The sequence below is a fragment of the Rattus norvegicus genome, chromosome 3 (genome assembly GCF_036323735.1).
Source record: "Rattus norvegicus strain BN/NHsdMcwi chromosome 3, GRCr8, whole genome shotgun sequence".
Classification (NCBI taxonomy): domain Eukaryota; kingdom Metazoa; phylum Chordata; class Mammalia; order Rodentia; family Muridae; genus Rattus; species Rattus norvegicus.
The window spans coordinates 161,227,757-161,248,460 of NC_086021.1; the positions used below are offsets into that span (position 1 = coordinate 161,227,757).

The 20,704-nt window shown below is 46.7% G+C and overlaps 1 protein-coding gene across 7 annotated transcripts; it reads left to right on the forward strand.

Annotated features, from left to right (window-relative positions):
• The first annotated feature begins 942 nt into the window (after positions 1 to 942).
• Positions 943 to 19,563, forward strand: Tbc1d20 (TBC1 domain family, member 20). 7 transcript variants are annotated; one of them, XM_063284174.1, is made up of 8 exons: positions 943 to 1,215; positions 8,623 to 8,808; positions 11,089 to 11,169; positions 13,741 to 13,927; positions 14,083 to 14,184; positions 15,815 to 15,956; positions 17,009 to 17,121; positions 17,321 to 19,563. In XM_063284174.1, the coding sequence occupies exons 1-8, from the start codon at positions 1,149 to 1,151 to the stop codon at positions 17,574 to 17,576; spliced, it is 1,134 nt and encodes a 377-aa protein (XP_063140244.1). In that variant the 5' UTR covers positions 943 to 1,148; the 3' UTR covers positions 17,577 to 19,563. The 7 variants fall into 7 exon arrangements, with proteins under 7 accessions (XP_063140244.1, XP_063140246.1, NP_001004281.1 ...); NM_001004281.1 differs by having other exon boundaries at positions 1,092 to 1,215; positions 16,934 to 17,121; positions 17,321 to 17,674; XM_039105483.2 differs by lacking the exon at positions 943 to 1,215 and adding an exon at positions 1,242 to 1,477.
• The last annotated feature ends 1,141 nt before the right edge of the window (positions 19,564 to 20,704 follow it).

Here is a 20,704-nt window from a genome sequence, read left to right on the forward strand (position 1 = left end):
TGTGTCCGCGCGCGCGCGCGTGCGTGCGTGCGTGTGTGTGTGTGTGTGTGTGTGTGTCTGTGTGTGTGTAAATGAGTAGACAATCTCAGGAATGCCCATCCATATCCTCTGGCCTGACTAGACTGGCTGGCTAGGGATATTCTGGAAAGACCCTTTAGAAAAGTCTTGGAGTAAAAATGTGACCCTTGGAACCTGAGCTAGAGAGAAGGTATATGGAACCAGGAGGAGCCGATACTTACAGAAGAAAACGAAAACAGTAGCGGTGGGGCTGGAGGCTTCAGAATCTAATTAAACTAGACTCCTCACTGGGCAATCTGGGAGGTGAGGCAATCTTTGGGGATGACCTATCTGAGATGGCACTAGGGTGTCACTGAGCTTGAATGTGTTAGTGTGCGTCCTTAGAAACACCATAGCTAAAGGGGAGCTCAACGGCTTGATCCGCTCTGTAGTATTTTGGCCAAAGAATCACTACGCACAACTCAGTGAGAGAACATTGCCCCATATCTCCATCGACGGCTACCCTTCCCCGGAGATGTTCCTGCTAAACTCCGGGAGCCTGGTATGATTTGTCCTTGGTAAGCGAAAGTCTGCGCATAACCGTGGAGTTTGGCAGTGTCTAACATCGCGGATTCAATATTTTATTTTCATAACTATTTCACGAATAAAGGCAAAAGCAGGGCTAGAGAGATGGCTCAGTGGTTAAGAGCACTGACTGCTCTTCCAGAGGTCCTGAGTTCAATTCCCAGCAACCACATGGTGGCTCACAACCACCTGTAATGAGATCTGGTGCCCTCTTCTGGCCTGCAGTCACATATGCAGGCAGAATGCTTTCCATAAAATAAATAAATAAATCTTTAAAAAAAAAAAAAAAAAGGCAAAAGCAGCGGCAAAACTATGACCCGGCACGCACGCGCGTTCCCAGCAGCCAGCCTCCACAGCCTTCCACTGTCAAACCGCATGCGCGCGCTCCAGTCCCGCCCAACCCTAAAACGCAGGTCACGTGGGGGCGTGGCCGCCTGCGCGCCTGCGCGCCACAGGCCGACGGCGACTATCCTGCCCCGGCTGAACTGGGGTTAGGTCCGCGGTAGGAGCCGCGCGTCAGGCTCCGCCGCCAGCCGGGGCTCGGGCTGGGGCCCGGGCCCCCGGGGATGGCCCTCCGGCCCTCAGAGGGCGACGGCTCCGCCGGCCGCTGGAACCGCGGCTCAGGGAAGGCAGGTACGGAGGACTGGGCTGGGACGACGAGTGAGTGAGGGCCGCGGAGCGGCCGGGACCTGAGGGGGGCGGCGGCGGCGGATGAGGAAGAGCCGGGCCTCGCCCAGGCCGCCGCCAGCCACGTCCGCAGAACCGACCGCCCGCGCTGGGCCGCTGCCCGAGCTCCGGCCTTCACTCTGCACTCGTGACCCTAAAATTCCCCTCTGCACGCGTACACACAAACTCAAGAAAAGTCATCACTGCCCAGTTCCAGAAACTCCGGTCGGTGAGCTCTCCACCTCACACTTCCTCCCTGTTCAGTTACTTTCTGACCCTTTCCTGGGCCATCTGTGTTAGTGTTCAGACGTGCACAAAGCAATGCTGTTTTCCATACTCTTTCAGTCTAACCCATTTCTGTGAAATCTTTGCTTCATTGTCCACGTGTTCTGGAATACATTTTCACTATGGTGTGCTACTTGGTGAAAATTCCTGAACCAGGTGAGCTAATCCATTTCCTGTCCTCTGACAGGTGATGAGCATATTAGAACTGACCCTGTTGGGGTTGGGGATTTAGCTCAGTGGTAGAGCGCTTGCCTAGGAAGCACAAGGCCCTGGGTTCGGTCCCCAGCTCCAAAAAAAAAAAAAAAAAAAAAAAAAAAAAACTGACCCTGTTATCCGCCCACGTCTTGTTTTCTGTTATTCCTCTTTTCCCATCTGATACTGGCCACAATTGAGGCTCGGTCTCTGAGCTACTTTCCAGAGCTCTTTGGTATTTGTAACACCCTTTGCAGGTGTCTGTGCTACATCTGTCTTTATGGCATAATAGCCAGTGTCCCAAGTGACACGAGTCTTGTGACCTGTTGCAGTGCAGCTGTGTCTTGGTTGCAAAACCTCGGGCCCTTCAGCTTGTGTGGATGGAAAGGAAAATCAGAGGATCTTTCTTAGTTTAGACTGGTCTTACATATATTGGAGAGTTGGTGACCAAATTACCAGTTGTAAGAGCCCTCCTTTTGGTGCGTTGGTTTGCTCTGTTTTCATTTTTCGGTAAAGTATTCTTTCTTTGAAAGGGGCAGGAAATACTAGAAGGTCAACTAAGGACCTTACGGCCAGGGATCTTTTACAATTATTTTCAGACAGGATCTTGACAATTTACTCTGGAACTTACCATCTTCCTGCCTCAGTCTATCCTTGTTAGTACTTAATTTCTTCATCTGGTTATGTTTTATAGAAATGAATTAGTACTGGGAAAGACAAAGGACACTTGGATATATTTTTCTTTTAATAGGAATTTTACAACGAACATAGTTTTTTTGTTTGTTTGTTTTGTTTTGTTTTGTGATTCACTGTCCATATCTTAAATGCAGACATGATGCTCAGACAGACATATTTTTTTTTCTTTTTTCTCTTTGGTTTCTCAGGGCAGTGTTTCACTGTGTAGCCCTGGGTGTCCTTGAACTGTGTAGATGAGGCTGGCCTCTTAAGAGATCTGCCTGCCTCTTCTGCCTCTGCATGGACTACCACCATCTGTTCCTCTGTTTACTTATAATGATGTTTCTTTTGAGATCAGGTCTTGTGGCGTCCAGGCCAGCCATGAACTTACCTGGTAGCCAAGGGTTGCTTTGTATCTTCTGCCTCTACCCTAGTGTTAGGTACAGGGGTGCACTGCCACACTTGTTGGCACTATTATTTTTCTTGTCTATATTGTTTCAGTTTCTGTGCTGTGGAAGCAAGCACAGTGCTAATGTTTTTTTTGAAACAGGGTCCCTCCCATCAGCAGCCTCCACTGGCCTGAGCTCCTGATGTGGACCAGACTGGCCTCTGAGAACCTTACAGCCTTAAACAGTCTTTAAAGTCTTTATAGCTTTGTAGTCTTTAGACCCAAGTTAGATTGGATGTTAAAACGCACACATTTCCCCAGAAGCATAAAAACTCAAACCAACATAATATTTCTGTAAAATGTTAGCACTGCATGGACATAGTAACTCATGCTTTAATTCCAGTACAGGGGAGACAGAGGCAGGCAGATGTCTGTGAGTTTGAGGCCAGCTGGGTCTGCAGAGCAAGTTCAAGCTACACAGTGAGACCCTGTCTGAGAAATAAAGTAGTGGCTAGGGATATACCTCAGCAGTCAGTCACATGCTTGTGTAATATGAGGCCTGTGGATTATCCTTTGGTTCCAGGGAGGGAGAAGAGAAAGGTCTGCTTCGATGGCCTTTATTAAAGTAGGCATGTTAGGTCAGGAATGGCACACGCTGATTTGCCATGTACAAGGGCCTAAGCTCCAGCCCCAGTGCCATGAAAGAGTTATTGGAGAGCAGGAGAGAGGGGTGCCATTATCAGTTCTTCTCTTTTGTTGGCTTAGTTATTTTTCAGGCATCTGGGGTTTATTTATAGGAACTTTCGTGTTTTGTAAAAGTTCTAGGACAATCATTTTATTTATCATGGTGAGAATAGCCAAGTCCTCATCCAGAGAGGAATTTGGAAGCTCTCAGCTTTGGAGTATATCATGCACCACTCCTCTATGTGAAGTGGTTAGAATTTACCTTAAAATAAAACCGATGGCATACATGCATTTTAAAGTTTCCCTGAACACCCCAGGGATAACTGACTTTTCTCTTTGTAGGAGAAATAGGCTGTTTGTTAGTTGTTACTGGTGACCTTGATGCTCTGTTGTGTAGGCTGGCCACTGGCCTCTTTGTACAGTTTATGTGACTGGCTCACTGAGTTCTCTGGCTTGTTTACTCTTCCTGTATTGCAGTGATATGCTATACATTAGGCTCTAGACAGTATGTGTAGGGATGGCATATGTAGGAATGACTTCTTCATCCACTATTAAGCTTTGAGCTTGTGACTGAATGAGTAAATGTGGAGGTCAGAGGACAAGATCCATGAGTCAGTTCTGCCACCTTGTGAGATGTGGGGATGGAACTTAGGTCATCTGGCTTGTGTGCAAGCACCTTTACCCGCTGAGCAGTCTTACTTTACCTACTGGGAGGTAAGGTTAAGGAAGGCAGTGTCCCAAAGTGGCCAGACAGACCAATCCAATTTGTGTACCCTCCTCAAGGAAGCACCCAGAGCTATAAGGAAAACCAGAAAATCTACAAAATTGTACAGTATTCCTAGTAAGCCAGGCACACAGTATTGTGGGGGGAAAGCAATGCCACTTACTATGGAACAACTTTCTCCAGAAGAGCAGAAATTAAGTAAACTAAATAAATAATTTATTCTACTACACTTATACTTCCTGAGTTCTATAGACTCAAAATCGAGAGAGTTGGCTAGACTCAGTGGGCACACCTTTAATGCCATCACTCGGGAGGCAGAGGCAGGCAGAACTCTTGAATTCCAGGCCAGCCAGGACTAATAAGACCCTGTCTCAAAAACAGCCAGGCAGGGTGTCCCATGCGTTTGATCTCAGGACTCAGGAGGCAGGGTTCAAGTCCAGCCTGGTCTACAGAGCAAGTTCCAGGATAGCCAGGACTCTGTAGAGAGAACCATCTTACAAAGCAAAAGCAAACAAAAAACAACAAAAAGCAACAAAAAACTGAGAACATCAGGGAAAAGTAAGTGCAGAATTAGGTAATGCATGGCTGTGTCTTTGCCCAGATCTCCTGCAACTACAGGAGACTGCAGACTGTGTTCACTGATAGCTTGCTGGGAAAGCTGTTGGAATGGGGCAGAAATGAGTTTCTTTCATACTCTTAGTGAAGGGTCAACAAAACGGAAATGTCAGCTTCCCTCGGGCTCTTCCCTGTAGTGAAGGTGGAAGAGCACTCACTCAGCTACAGACGTTCACAGGCAGTACTTATAATGTACTCATTGTGGAACTAATTCAGTTCCCGCTGAGCTTCCTGCCCAGCCTGTGCTGTTGAGGACATGAGCACACACAGCTCCTGTGGTGGGTAGGACACTTCCTCTACCAGGAATGCTTTACTTTTGACACATACTTGCGTGTGGCAAAGTTTTCAACAAGCTTCAGAATCTGGAAAAGCCTTAGAAATAGTCTTTCCTTTGGGTCTTCATCATCCTTCGGGGTTCTCCATGTAATACCCACAATGTAATAATTGTGTCCCTTCCTGCTCTGAGCCTCCCAGGAGCTTCCAGGAAGTCATTGTTCATTTTCACCTTAGTGCTTAGTACAGCCTCATTAAGTGATGGACTACTAACTGGATAGGAGGGTGGGAGGGCACAGCTGAAGCAAGACCTTGACATCTCAGAAACATTTGACCAGGGAGGTCCTTTACTGAGGGAAGAGCCTGGATTTTTATTTCTAGGTAAAGCAGGCATTTAGCATTTAACCTGAGCCAGTCTTAAGAGTAAAGAGAACAGTTTGAATTTACTCTGAGCAGTTCTACTCAGAGGCTAGACACACCAGGAAGAACTCAGACACTGGTCCACCTCTGTTACTAGGGCCTGTAACAACAGTCTAACAAGAGAACAAGTTTACATAGGCCAAAAATTACTTGCACCTTTCTGTCTGGCTTGCAGTTGCATGTGACTCCAAATCTCTGTGTATGTGGCTCACATACATAAGGCACCCAGACTCTTAACAACTCCAGTGTTAAGTGTGCTTCACCTTTGTCATGAGCACGGTTGTAGACTGTTCTCTCAGAATAGAACCTTACTGAGGTCCTCTGTTCAGCACATCTTCCAGAACTTAATGTACCATGTGATATTGTCACTTAGGTCTAACCTACCTTCTGGTGGTATCTGACTTACATTAACGTTAGTGTCTAGTATCTGTTCTGTAGTTGTGTATGTGCACAGTAGGTTGGCCTGACCTACTGTAGTTCTCTGTACTCTTGGCCTTACTGTCTGCAAACATGTTTTCTTGTGACAGTTATAGTATAATTCCTTGTGATGGTTGGTGTTTTGTGTTGAAATTCTTGTAGTTTTTATTTTCTCAGTGGTGCAGGTAACCATAAAATCTTAACAAGTGTAATTCACAGTTCCTAAAAGTAGATGTTCCACTTGAAAACCTAGAGACAGTGTCTCATTGAAATGGGAAAGTTAGGACAGAAGAACTCATCCTGCTTTCTAAAACACTTACCTTTTTTTTTTTTTTTGGTTCTTTTTTTCGGAGCTGGGGACCGAACCCAGGGCCTTGCGCTTCCTAGGTAAGCGCTCTACCACTGAGCTAAATCCCCAGCCCCCCTTTTTTTTTTTTTTTTCCTTTTTCTTTTTTTTTCCGGAGCTGGGGACCGAACCCTGGGCCTTGTGCTTGCTAGGCAAGTGCTCTACCACTGAGCTAAATCCCCAACCCCAACACTTACCTTTTTTGATGCTAACTAGCGTATCTTTTCATTTTTTTGTGCATTGGTGTTTTGCCTGCATGTATGTCTATGTGACAGTGTCAGATCTTGAAGTTGCAGACAGTTGTGAGTTGCCAATGTGGGTGCTAGGATTTGAACCTGGTTCTTCAAGAACTACTAAGCCATCTTTCAGCCCCTAAAAAACTACTTTTGAGGCAGAGGCAGGCAGATTGCTGTGAGTTTGAGGCCAGTCTTGTCTGCATAGCAAGTTCCAGGCCAGCCTGCGATACACTAAGATCCTGTCTTTAAAAAGAAAGTTGAGCTGGGCATGGTGGTGTATATCTTTAATCCCAGCGCTAGTGAGGAAGCAGGCAGAGCTTTGCATTTGAGGCCAGCCAGGGCTACGTAAGAGAAACCCTGTCTCAAAGCACCCCCAGCTGCCCAACAAATAGAAAGTAATTTTTGTTTTGTTTTTTGAAATAAGATTTTATATCCCAGGTTGACTTTGAATGTGCTATGTAAAAAAAAAGAGGCTGGCTTTGAACTTGCGACAATCTTGAGTCTACCTCCCAAGTGCTGGGAATAAAGGCATGCTCTATTGTGCTTGGCTTCTAAAAGAATTATTTCAGACTTACAAATTGGCTATAAATAAGACTCTTACATATGAGTGTGAGCTGCCTTGGGGGCTAAGATGTAGCTCAGTTGGTAGAGTGCTTAGAAGCCTTGGGTTCAATTCACTACACTGCATAAAATCAGGCATGGGAGCACAGGCCCCCTAATCAAAGCACTTGGGAAGCAGAAGCAGAAGGTTCAGAAATTCATGGTCTCATTGTTAGCTATAGAGAGAGCAAAAGACTGAGGTTGGGAAGATTGTTCAGGAGTTAAGAGAGTTACTGTTCATGCATAGGCTTGGATTTAGTTCCCAGCATACAGACAGCTTCTCACAGTTCAGGGGATCTGGAATTTTTTTCTGACTCCGCTGGCCCCAGACTTTCAGTAGGTGCTCACACAGACATGCAGGCAAAACACAAATATACAGAAAAGAAAAATAAATCTTTTAAAAATATTTTTAAATATATCTGTAAGATGCTTAGCGTACTACTTTCTGATTGCCAATGATGGAGCTTGAAAAAAAAAGATTTATTTCTATTTTATGTGTATGAGTGTTGCATATGGTTTGTTAAATGTAGTGTTGAGGGTGCCTTGAATCAAACTCACACACAAGTGCTGTGCTGTGCTGTGCTGTGCTGTGCTGTGCTGTGCTGTGCTGTGCTGTGCTGTGCTGTGCTGTGCTGTGCTGTGCTGTGCTGTGCTGTGCTGTGCTGCTGGGACATTCACTGAGCCCAGTATTGAGTTTTGAATTACATTTTTTTCCAGTATAAACAATTAAGGGCTGGAGAGATGGCTCAGCGGTTAAGAGCACTGACTGCTCTTCCAGAGGTCCTGACTGAGTTCAATTTCCAGCAACCACATGGTGTCTCACAACCATCTGTGATGGGCATCTGATGCCCTCTCATGGTGTGTCTGAAGACAGCAACAGTGTACTTCTATACATGAAATAAATACATAAATCTTAAAAAAAAAAAAAAAGGAAGAAGGAAAAAAGAAAAAACAATTAAAATTTTTTTCTGGCCTGGTGGTGATGGCTCATGCCTTTAGGCCCAGCCCTTGGGAGGCAGAGGCAGGGGGATCTCTGTGAATTCAAGGCCAGCCTGGTCTACAAAGCAAGTTTCAGGATAGCCAGTGCTACATAGAGAAACCCTGTCTCAAAAACAAAAACAAAAATAAATAAATAAATAAAAAATAAATAAATAAAAAAAGGTTGTTTTTCTTGAGTTTAAGGGTTAACAAGACCTAGGCAAGGAAACCAGCCCAAGGAAACCACGTAGATTGAGATATCTATGCTTTGTGAACTTTGAACAGGAAAGCATTGACAGTAGCCGGTACTTACTGATAGTTCCTAAAACTATAATTCCCTGTTAGTTACATGGGGTGTGACCAAAGTGTCTTATACATCATGTGCTAAATATGTGTAGGTTCTGTAAGAAGCAATCATGAGGGCCACAGCTGAGAGAAGGCACCTCAGACCGAGTTAGGAGACGGGGACTCTAAGCAGAAACGTACACAGGAAGTGTGCTTCATTCTCTTCCACACACTGTTTGCTTGTTTGTTTCTCCAGACTTTAATGCCAAAAGGAAAAAGAAGGTGGCGGAGATACACCAAGCTCTGAACAGTGATCCCACCGATGTGGCTGCCCTCCGACGAATGGCTATCAGCGAGGGCGGGCTCCTGACTGATGAGATCAGGTGCCAAGTATGGCCTAAGCTCCTCAACGTCAACACCGATGAGCCACCGCCTATGTCAAGTAAGGGAGCAGAATCCTGAGGTGGGGAGCTTCAACTAGGGATCGAAATATTGTCTAGCTAGAGGAGGTTTTTTTTTTTTTTTTTTTTTTTCTTTTCTTTTTTTCGGAGCTGGGGACCGAACCCAGGGCCTTGCGCTTGCTAGGCAAGCGCTCTACCACTGAGCTAAATCCCCAACCCGAGGAGTTTATTTTTTAATTTTTTTTTTTTTTTTCGGAGCTGGGGACTGAACCCAGGGCCTTGTGCTTGCTAGGCAAACGCTCTACCACTGAGCTAAATCCCCAACCAGGAGTTTATTTTTTTTTAAAAAAAGTTCTCGGGGTTGGGGATTTAGCTCAGTGGTAGAGCGCTTGCCTAGGAAGCGCAAGGCCCTGGGTTCGATCCCCAGCTCCGAAAAAAAGAACCAAAAAAAAAAAAAAAGTTCTCTTACATGGCTGGGAAGATGGCTCAGAGGACCTGGGTTCGGGTTCCCAGCACATATAAGGTGACTTACAACCATACAACTCCAGTTCCAGGAGATCCACTGTCCCTTTCTAGCCTCCTGCATACAGCACTAGAGAGAGAAGTGGCAGAAGTGCTGAGGTTCCTTGGAGTTCAGAATCCTTTAATTCTGTCAGAAGCTGTTGATTAACAACGTTAAAGACACGGAGTGATGGGGGACCTGGGAGAGCAGAGAACAAGCTCCAGAGCACCAGCTCCATTGCCCGCCCTGCCGCCTCTGGCTTTCCTGCTAACATGGCAGTGGACTATGCGTTGTGTGTTCTGGGAGTTCTCAGTCATTTGTCAAATCTTGGTGCCCTTGGTGTGTGCCACATACTGGATGTGGTTAAAATGATCCATGTGCTGAAACGTTGATGATATAATACACAGTGGATGCTGGGTTGCTACATGTCAGCTCGTTATGGATATCTGAGACTGCTGCCTCAGAGCAGTGGGCTCTGTGTTAGGGGAGTCAGGTGAGAAGTCATTCTTCTCTCACGTTTCAAACTTGACACTAAGATGAAGAAAGTGTATGTGGGTGTGGGCTGAGGTGGGTATGTAAGTCTTGCACAGTTCCTCTGATAGCTCTCTGTGTGGGTTGTGAGGAAAATCAACTTACACAGTACTTGGCTTGGGATAAGGAACATATATGCTTGTATCTGTAAGCCATCTTCCAGCCCCATTGATAAGAGCATTTACTTAGCATGTACAAGGCTCAGTCCTAGCACCGCACAAAACTGATTTTGGTGGCACATGCCTGGGATGGTAGCATCAGGAGAATTTAGTGTTTAAAGCCACACCTTTAATTCCTGCACCTAGAAGTCAGAGGGAGAGGCAGATGGATTTCTGAGTTCAGAGATAGCCAGGGCTACATAGAGAAAGGAAGGAAGGGAGGGAGGAAGGGATGGATGGATGGATGGAAGGAAGGATGGATGGAAGGAAGGAAGGATGGATGGATGGAAGGAAGGAAGGAAGGAAGGAAGGAAGGAAGGAAGGAAGGAAGGAAGGAAAAAATGTAAGTGGGGAAAGGCTCAAGGTCAGGGCTGGAGAGATGGTTCAGTGGTTAATAGTGCTGGCTGCTCTTCCATGATCCAGGCTCTAGTCTCAGCACCAACCTGGTGGGTAACAAACCTCTGTGCCTCCACTTCTAGTTCCAGGGGATCTGACACCCTCATCTGCATATGCCATGTACAGATAGGAGCAAGCAAAACACCCATTCACCTGAGATAAAAAGAAACTCGTTTTTAGTTTTGTTCTGTTTTATGAGTTAGGGTTTTATTGTCCTGGAACTTGCTTTGTAGACCAGGCTGGCCTTGAATGTACAGAGATCTGACTGTCTCTGCCACTTCAGCACTGGGATTTTTTTTTTTTTAAGATTTATTTATTTATTATATATAAGTACAATGCCGCTGACTTCAGACACACCATGAGAAGGCATCAGATCCCATGACAGATGGCTGTGAGCCACCATGTGGTTGCTGGGAATTGAACTCAGGACCTCTGGAAGAGCAGTCAGTGCTCTCCCGCTGAGCCATCTCTCCAGCCCCCAGGTGTTATATTTTAAGTCATGTTTTGTTGAGGAAAAGGGTGCTCTGTGTATTCTTTAGCTCTAAACTAGCATTCCAAGATGTAGTTACTATTGCTTTTTGCTTGCTTTGTGATGTTAGGTCTAAACTCTGGGCATGGAGCTTACTAGGTTAGCTCTCTACAACTGAACATACTGGAAACCCAAGAAAGATTGACTCCTTATCTGGCTTCCCAGAGCTCTTTGTAATAACACCATGTTCCTCTTCCTCTGATAGGGAAGGATCTTCGAGACATGAGCAAGGACTACCAGCAAGTGCTGCTGGACGTCAGGCGGTCTCTTCGGCGCTTCCCTCCGGGTGAGCATATCTCCTGACTCCCCACATCTGGAGTGTGCTTTCTGTTCCTTCACACTTAACCACTTTCCTGTGTTGGTGCTTGCCAAGGTTGGGGGAGTTTCCCAGCAACCAGAGACATACACATGCAGAACTCTGCTCTCGGGCATGTAAGGGGTACCCTCACTGTTGATGCCTCGTAGCCCAGAGGTGCCAAGTGAGAGAAGCAGCTCTTTGGTCCTCATCTGCCCTGTGTCCTGGAGGAACTGGGTAGGGATTGGCAGGGCCCAGGACTGACTTTGGAGAGCGGGTTGGTTGGAATTGCTCCCTAATGGGAACTATTATGTCTTCATTGGCGAGTGTTGTCTTACATATGTGCTTACTGGCTTCCTTTTCCTGCGTGCTCACAGAGTATGTTCCTGAAATTGCCTCTTGCTTTCCAGGACAAGGAAAATGACTGTGCTTTCTGTTCTCATAATGGAGGAAACTAGACAGCAAACCTCACCTATAAAATCTAGCTTTCTTCCCCTTGTGAGTTTCCCTTGACTTTTGGAGAGATATGGGATTCCCTAACTCTCTTGCCACATGTAGCTGAAGCAAGCTCTGGTTGGGACATGTATGCTACAGGCCTTCTACCCTACTTGGACCTTTGCTCTCTGGGGAGGTGGCTGAGGCTCCCACAGGCTGGTAGCCTCTTGGATAGGATGCAACATATCCCATGATCCCCTCTCCTCCCTGCTATGCTAGTCCAGTTGAGGTGGTTGATGTAGGGCAAGTGCTGCCCTGTTTTCCTCTGTATGTTTAACAACTCAGAGATCCTCCTACCTCAGCCTCCTGGGAGCTGGAATTAAAGGGGAGGAGGGTATGAAGGTCATCCTTAATACCTTTATGTCACCAGTTCATTGTGATCTTCCTGAACACAGGATCCTCCTTGACATTTTAAACTCTTTTCATTCATGTCCTCTGGATTAGCCTGACCAATCATAAACCAGAAATTCAAGCAGGAAGTAGCTCTTTGCTCTCATTGCTTCTTGGTTGCACTTAGTGTTTGCTTTGCTGTGCTGTTGTTTGTTCTCTTTCCAGAGCACCTCTGTGAGTGGGGGAATGAATATGAGCAAGGAGCATCCTTGGCTTTGCCTTGAACCTTTATAGTTCAGTTCAGCGCCGGCCCTTAGTGAGGTCAAGGTTGACACCCTCCTCCTCCCCTGAGTGCTCAGTCATTTACAATTCAGACTTGAAACTCAAAGTTAACATCATTGCGCGTGAGCTCTCACAACATCAGTTCAACCTGAGACTTCACACTGACCTGCTATGTGTCATCCTGTGGACATCTTTGTGAGCAGGCCACCCACCACCTGTCAGTTTTCCACAGGGTCATGTGTTGCAGGCAGGCAGTGTACAGCTCCTGGGCACATTGGTTTATTTTTCATGTGTATTTTTCATAAGCCAGGACTGCTGGGCAGTAAAGACCATGTGCTGCTCATGGCCATTCTCTCTATTTCATACACTAGCAAGAGCTGGCACTGATTAGTAGAGGAACTGTAACGTGATGTCAGCCTTCCAACCACTGGTAGCTTTGGTTTCTTTATTGCTGTGTTTTTTAACTCCCTTAACAGAGCCTTGAGGTTCAAGTTCACTTTCAGATCTGGTTGCCTTGTAGATAGAGATTTAGAACTGTCCAGCCTTCTTGCCTTTTGGTGTCTTGATGTTGGTACATGGACTGAGTATGGCCTTCTCTTTGAGTTCTGGCTTTAGGCAGAACAGGTTCATAATTCTTCACCAAAACAAGTGCGCCAAAGAGCACTGTGTTTACTGCTGTGACTTTTGGCCCTGGACTCTAGAGGGGTCTCAATCAGGTGTTTCTGCTTACAACTGCAGCTAGAAATTGAGACCACTTAGAATATTGGCTATAGCTTAGAGAAGAATATAGTTCCTTATATAATTTCATCCCATGAAGAAGAGCCGAAAGTCTCTTGATATTTTTCTGCTGATCTTGCAGATTCACACTTTGCCACATTATTGTCTCTGAACTATTTAAAGATAAACAGCTATCACAGTACCCTTTTGTTCAAAATATCTAATCCACAGAAGAGTCCATCTTTCACCATTTATTTTTATCAGAAATAATTTACTAATTATTTATCAGAAAAAGAAACATAGATTCTTGGATTTCTGCTCAAGCCTCTTTTCAGCCTCCTTTAATGTCAACAGTTCCTTTGTATGCATGGCAAGCCAGTTACTCTGTCACTTCCTGCTTATGTTGCCTTTGTCTGGTATGTTTATTCATGAGGCTTAGGGTCATGTCTGTGATTCTGGTGACAGGAGATCCCTGAAGTGTAGAGCTCATGCTCTTATGCTGCTCTTTCCTCATGATTGGCCATGCTACCTGTAAGGTTTTAGTTAGGTGATTTTCCCAGAGGCCCTACTATGTGTCTTTTCCTGGGCTGGGTGTCATCAGCAATGTGTAGATTTTGCAAGGCAAGGCCAACTTATTTGTAATTTATTTTCTGTCATTGGACACTTCTCTGAAAAGCATTGCTGGCCTAATCTGTCCTTAGGCTCCTTTGCCAATGCAGATTCACCTCCTCTCCTTAGGCATGCCAGATGAGCAGAGAGAAGGGCTCCAGGAAGAGCTAATCGATATCATCCTCCTCGTCTTGGATCGAAACCCTCAGCTCCACTACTACCAGGGCTACCATGACATTGTGGTCACTTTTCTGCTGGTGGTGGGCGAGAGGCTGGCAACATCCCTGGTAGAAAAATTGTCCACCCACCACCTCAGGTACCTGTGCATCTGGTCTCATGTCAGGGTGGGGGTTACTCCCCCAGCCACCTAGGACAGACAGATGTCTGAATAGTTTGAGCCCACTCCATTCACCATCCCTAAGCTCAACATTGGACCTGACCACTTGCATTGACTGAATTGTCTTCCCATAGGGATTTCATGGATCCCACAATGGACAACACCAAGCACATCTTAAATTACCTGATGCCCATCATTGACCAAGTGAACCCAGAACTTCATGACTTCATGCAGAGGTGATCTACATTTGTGTATACAAGACACACATGGCAGCCCTGCTTCTTGCTCTTGGCTGTCTGTTTCTTCACAAACCTAGCATGTAAGGACAGTTCAGGACTTTAGGAGCTTGCATTTGGTGGTTATGTCAAAAATTCTTAGAAAGCTACATGTGGTACTGCATGCCTATGGTGAAGCACTTGGAAGGTAGAGACAGAGGGATCAAGAGTTCAAGGCCAGGGACTAAGGAGACAGCTCAGTAGTTGAGGGCCATTGCTGCTCTTGAAGAGAAGTAGAGTTAAGCTATGGTTGTCTGTAACTCCAGCTGTAGGTAATTCAATACCTTCCAGCACCTTCTTCTAGTTTCCATAGGCACCTATACACATGCACACAGTAACACACAGATACACATACATACACAGAAAAGTGCAATTTTACTTTCCCTTAAGTTTTTATTTTTTGAGATGGGGGTCTCACTATGTAGTCGTGGCCAGATTAGAACTCATAAAGATCTCTGCCTTCTCATGCTAGGATTAAAAGCATGTGCTACCACACCCAGTGGTACCGGTGGTAAAAGAAAATCTTTACACAGTGATGCAGAAAATTTTAGGCCAGCCTTGGTTCTGTAATGACTTTGAAGCCAATCTGAGACACACTGGGGGAGGTGTGTGGGGGTGGGGTGGGGGTACGACAAGCCATTCAGTGGTGATGGTTGCCAGTGACAGAACAGGCAGATGATCTCTTGAGTTCCAGGCCAGCCTGGTCCAGATACTGAGTTCCAAGCCAGTCAAGACTGCAGAGTGAAACTCTGTCTCAAAAACAGTAGCAACCAAAAAAAAAAAAAAAATTTTTTTTTAAGTACAAACAAAAGGGGATAGAGAAATGGCTTAGAGGTTAAGAGTACTAACTGCTCTTACAGAAGACCTGAGTTCAATTCACAGCACCCATATCAGGTGGCTCACAACTGTTCTTACCTGTCTTCAACCCCCTCTGGCCTGTGCAGGGACCTGTGTGGTATACATAAGCTTACACAGCCGCACACACATATATAAAGATAATTAAAGATGTGCTTTCACATGTATGTGTGTGTTGCCTCTGTGCCTGGTGCTCAAGGAGGAAGCCACAGTGCTCTTGAGAGCAGGTGCTCCTTGTTCTCAGATGGAGGTTGGCTGTGCATGAGACAAGTTCCCAGGAGGGTGAGGCAGCACTCTAGTGAGCTCCTTCCCCCATCCTGGGTGTTTTGTTTTGTTTTTGTTTTTTTGTTTGGTTTTTTTTTGGGGGGGGGGGTTGGTTTTGGTTTTGGTTTGTTTTTTGCGAAAGGGTTTAAGGGTTTCTCTTTGTAACCCTGGCTGTCCTGGAACTCACTTTGTAGGCCAGATTGGCCTTGAATCCATCTGCCCCTGACTGCCACCCTTCCTCCCTCAGAGACTACAGGATTGTGCTATCACCACTTGGCTTTGTGGTACATTGAGTTTTTGTGTTTTTTGAAAGAAGATTCTGAGCTCCTAAGTAGCATAATTTCCCAAGAAAGAAGTATGCATATTTTCCAAATACTTCTTCCTCATCAGCTCTTAAGAACAAAGAAAGTTCAGGGAAAGGGAACGGATGAGCTGGCAGGAGACCTAACATCTGGATATCCTTTGCTCCTAGTGCTGAGGTGGGGACCATCTTCGCCCTCAGCTGGCTTATCACCTGGTTTGGGCACGTCCTGTTGGACTTCAGGCATGTGGTGAGGTTATACGACTTCTTCCTGGCCTGCCACCCACTCATGCCTATTTACTTTGCAGCTGTGGTAGGTACACACTGGGGGGCAGTGACTCAGTTCACTGTTAATCCATCCTGCTTGACCGGGTTCTTGAAGGGGACAGTAGATCCCAGGCTGGTGGTCCATTCCCTAGTCAGAAAAGTGTGAGCAAATGTTGGTTAAGCAACTGTCCTTACTTCGAGACTTCAGACCCTTCCAAGCACCAACCAGTGTGCCATGTGACTGTCACTGACTACTGACACCTCCTGGAGCTCTAGCTGGTAGACACCATCGTGGGCAGAGCCGGTGTAGTGTGTCGGCCAGAGGTAGGCCTGGTGTGAGGCTTAAAAAAGGAGTGGTTTATGGAAGAGTGCGGGGCTCATGCCCAAAAGGGCTAAGTGGAGAGTGGTCCTTCAGCAGCTATAAACTTGGGAGAGTGACTAAGGTAAGCAAGATGGCTCTGTGAGACTTTTCTGAGGCTCCTCAGAATCTCCTGGGACCCTTTCTTTCTAAAAGAATGTCAGTTTATTTCAAGACTTGTCAGAGGACTTAACGAGAATTGGGTAGTCTTTCACATTATAGGTGTGGAAGCATGCTGCATTTGCTGAACCTTTGGGCTGAGTGCTGTCAGTACCTAAGAGAGAGAGAGAGAGAGAGAGTGTGTGTGTGTCTCTGTCTGTCTGTCTGTCTGTCTGTCTGTCTGTGTAGAGACAGACAAGTACTGGGGCTGAGTGCTGTCAGTACCTAAGAGAGAGAGAGTGTGTGTGTCTGTCTGTCTGTCTGTGTAGAGACAGACAAGTACTCGGGGCTGAGTGCTGTCAGTACCTAAGAGAGAGAGAGTGTGTGTGTCTGTCTGTCTGTCTGTGTAGAGACAGACAAGTACTCGGGGCTGAGTGCTGTCAGTACCTAAGAGAGAGAGAGAGTGTGTCTGTCTGTCTGTCTGTCTGTCTGTCTGTCTGTGTAGAGACAGACAAGTACTCAGGCCCTACACCTCTGGTGTCTGACTCAAAGCCTGCCTTCACTAGATCGTGCTGTACCGGGAGCAGGAAGTGCTGGACTGTGACTGTGACATGGCCTCTGTTCACCACCTGTTGTCCCAGATCCCTCAGGACCTGCCCTATGAGACGCTCATCAGCAGAGCAGGAGACCTCTTTGTTCAGTTTCCCCCTTCTGAACTGGCAAGGGAGGCGGCTGCTCAGCAGGAGGCGGAGAGGTGAGGTGGGCAAGGTGCTGCTGCTGCAGTGGGGCAGTTGGAAGTCAGCATCCCTGGATGCTTGTCTAGAGGGTATGGGGTTCCACACTGCAGCAGATTCTTCTCTACAGGCCATAGAGATCTTTACCAGTAGAGCATGCTGAGCAATGGCCTGCTCAGTGTCATCTGCCCCTCTGCTACCTTCTGCTTCCTTCCACAGAACGGCAGCCTCTACTTTCAAAGACTTTGAGCTGGCGTCAACTCAGCAGAGGCCAGACATGGTGCTGCGGCAGCGGTTTCGGGGACTTCTGAGGCCTGAGGCTCGAACAAAAGATGTCCTGACCAAACCAAGGACCAACCGCTTTGTAAAACTGGCAGTGATGGGGCTGACGGTGGCCCTAGGAGCAGCAGCACTGGCAGTGGTGAAGAGTGCCCTGGAGTGGGCCCCTAAGTTCCAGCTGCAGCTGTTCCCCTAAACTCAGCTCAATCAGCCACTTCCTCGCCAGTGCACCAAGCTCTCCCCATTTCCGGAAAGAGGGTGCAATTGCTGTGATTAAAGGGTTTCTGTCAGGGGTGTTCTGTCTGCCACTCTTGGCAGCTTGTCTTTGGCTTTGGGGGCAAGTGGCAGAGCTGCCTGACACTGGGCTTACCAGACCTGAGTGCTCCCTGCACCTCCTCCTGTCAGAAGTGGCTCTGGAGCACCTGGCTACCCAATCACTGCCCTCCTTACAGCACCTCGTCTGGAGTGTCTTTAGACAAAGCAGGCAGGGTAGTCCGGCCTTGGAATGAGAGCGAGGGGAGAGAACTCAGCCTGGGAGCCAGTGGGACTCTCTTAAAAGTGGCCCTATCAGCTGGTCAGAATCAGAGGCAGACTTGAGCTGGGTTCTAATGAAAGTTTGATGATCCCAGCCTAGAGAGATCACATGCAGCAGAACGTCAGTCACCAGGATGGTGTTGCCTGTGTCTCCCTGTTCTTTCTCCTCTACAACCCACATGACAAAACCTACAAAGACATTTTTAATACTGTTTTTATGATTGTATACTACACCTAACATAGCAAGTACTCTCACTTTAAAAAAAATTACTTGTGTATGTACAGGTGCCCGCAGAGGCCGCAGGTGGGCTTCAGGTTTCTTGGAGCCTGGTGTGGGTGCTGGGATCTGAATGCCAGGCCTCTGTGAAGCAGCAGTCAGTGCTCTTAACTGCTGAGCCATCTCTCCAGCCTCTTTCATAGTTCCTTCATGAGAGAAGCTATCAGAGCAATGACCTTCTACTGGGCTAACATTTATTCTTTCCCTATTTGGAGGGGAATGGAACCCAGGGCCTTGCACATGCAAAGCTAGTGTTCTACCACTGAGCAGCCCCAGCTTTTTTTTTTTTCTCTCCAAGTTTTTTTTTGTTTTTTTTTTTTTTTTTTTCTTTTAGACAAGGTCTACCTAAGTTATCCAGGCTGGCCTTGAACTTTTGATCTCCTGCCTCAGCTCCCAATTATCTGGGATGACAGGATTGCACCTGAGATACTCTTCCTGCTCAGTTTAGCCAAAGTTGTTTGTGAGCACCCCCATACCCCACAGCGCCACTTCCTGTCTCACTTCCCTTATTTTCCTTTAATTACCCACCTTGGCCTGTCTGGGTTGATCTCCTCAGCTGCTGGTGTCAGGCTGGTAATGTCCTTGGAAACTTGCCAGCATGTAGACAGGGTTTGGCAGGAACCCCACACCACCAGCCTCACTTAGCCCTGGGCTCCTCCAGGAGAGGTGTACAGGATCCATGGGATCACTCGGTCTTCCTAGGATGGCTTAGTTCAAAGTGAAGCCAGGTGTGTTTTATAGTAACTGGCTTGAAAACAAAAGTGCCTTTTGCTGCTTTAGGGTGTGTAGTGGAAGCTAGTTTCCTTATCTTTCCTGGCACTCTTCTCCAGTCCTGCCATGTCTACACCTCTCATGTGTCCCCTGCCCATCCCCTTGTCCCCCGTGCCCATTGTATGCAGTGGGACACTGCATTGCTGGGCAGCCATGAAGCCAGAGCATATAGGAGTGTCCAGGCTGAGTTACACAAAGCACTTTAAGTCAAGCTGGAATGGTGAGCTCTGCCAAGGGTGAGAGATTTACTGGGATTCATTCAGGACAAAGGAGAATTATCCAGGATCCAGAGTGATAAGGTGACAGATAACTATCAGTCTACCATGGGAGTGTACCACCTATGCCTCCTGCCTGCTTGAAGACTGTGGGGAGTGTGCTGGCTGAGGGAGGCCCTGGGCTCAGGGTCCAAGCCATTACTCTATCCAAACAAGCAGGCGGCACTGGCTTGTGCTGAGTTGTGCTGTGCCCATAGCAGGACTCCCCTGCCACTGAGAAGAAAGTATTGTCAGTTCACCGTCAGGTATTTACTTACTCTGTAAAATGTGTGTAGATGTTTTGTACAGAGCCCCATATGAAATAAATGCCCTTATGTGATTCCTAATCACTTGTCTTCTATCGTCACTGCCTGTCTGGATGTGGACCTGGTGAGTCTCAGATACTTACCAGCTTCTGCCCTGGCCCCAGGCCCTGTGGTCGGTCTGTACACTTGTCAGCCTCGGCTGGCAGCACAGTGACTCTTTCCAGTTTCGCCTCACAAACAGGTATAATTGATTTAGGGGAGAAGTCCTGGTTGTAGCAACCAGCAAGGGCTAAGCTAGTTACTTCCCTAGTTTGATACCCAACTTAAGACCTAAGTAGTGAGAAGCAGTTTAGTCAGCACATGGAACAAAGGTCCAGTGACCGCAAGTCATCTTTGGGGTTCAGGGTTCTGTTTGGGACAAGGCCTATCTGCCTTCAGCCTTTCAAGGAAAGAGCTAGATTAGGTGGGCAGACATGTCATTAACATGCCCAAGCAGAGGCAAATCAGAGACTGAGCCGAAATCAGGGCTCAGGCTTCAGGCTTCCTCCATCCTTTAATCCCTTTGTGGGTACAAGTAAGGATTTCTAGGGTGGGGTTTGTTTTCTTTACAATTTTGTTTTTAATTATGTGTATGTGATGGCAGGTGTCCTTGGCAGTCAGGTGTGAGAAACTGAACTCGGATCTTCTTGGAGAATTAGATTCTCTCAGCCACTGAGTAGTCTCTTCAGCCTCAGCAAATATGTTTTCTAAGTACCAGTCATACAGGAAGTGTGGGCTTCATATTGTACCTGCTGTGGACACCGTCACAACGAGGTGACAGGGACAGGATGTATGGGGTTTTTTTCGGGCTTTTTCTGCTTTGCAGACTTTCAACTCAGAGGCTAGCACTTGGATTCAGACCCTAACTGAGCCTGCTGTGAAAGGCAAACCAGCCCATCATGACTGGTTTCTGTCTACTGAGGTACACCTGAGAGCTGCCTCACTCAGCTTCTAGCCTAGTTGATTCTCAAGCTGTGTGCCACAACCCCTTTGGCAAACCTCTTATCTCCAAAAATATTTACATTATGATTCCTAACAGCAAAATTATAGTTATGAAGTAGCAATGAAAATATTTTTTTTGCATGGGGTCACCACAACATGAGGAACTAATTAAAGGGTCACAGCATTAGGGAGGGCGAGAGCCACTGGGATAGCTTCTAAACACCCCTACTTCTGTAATGAG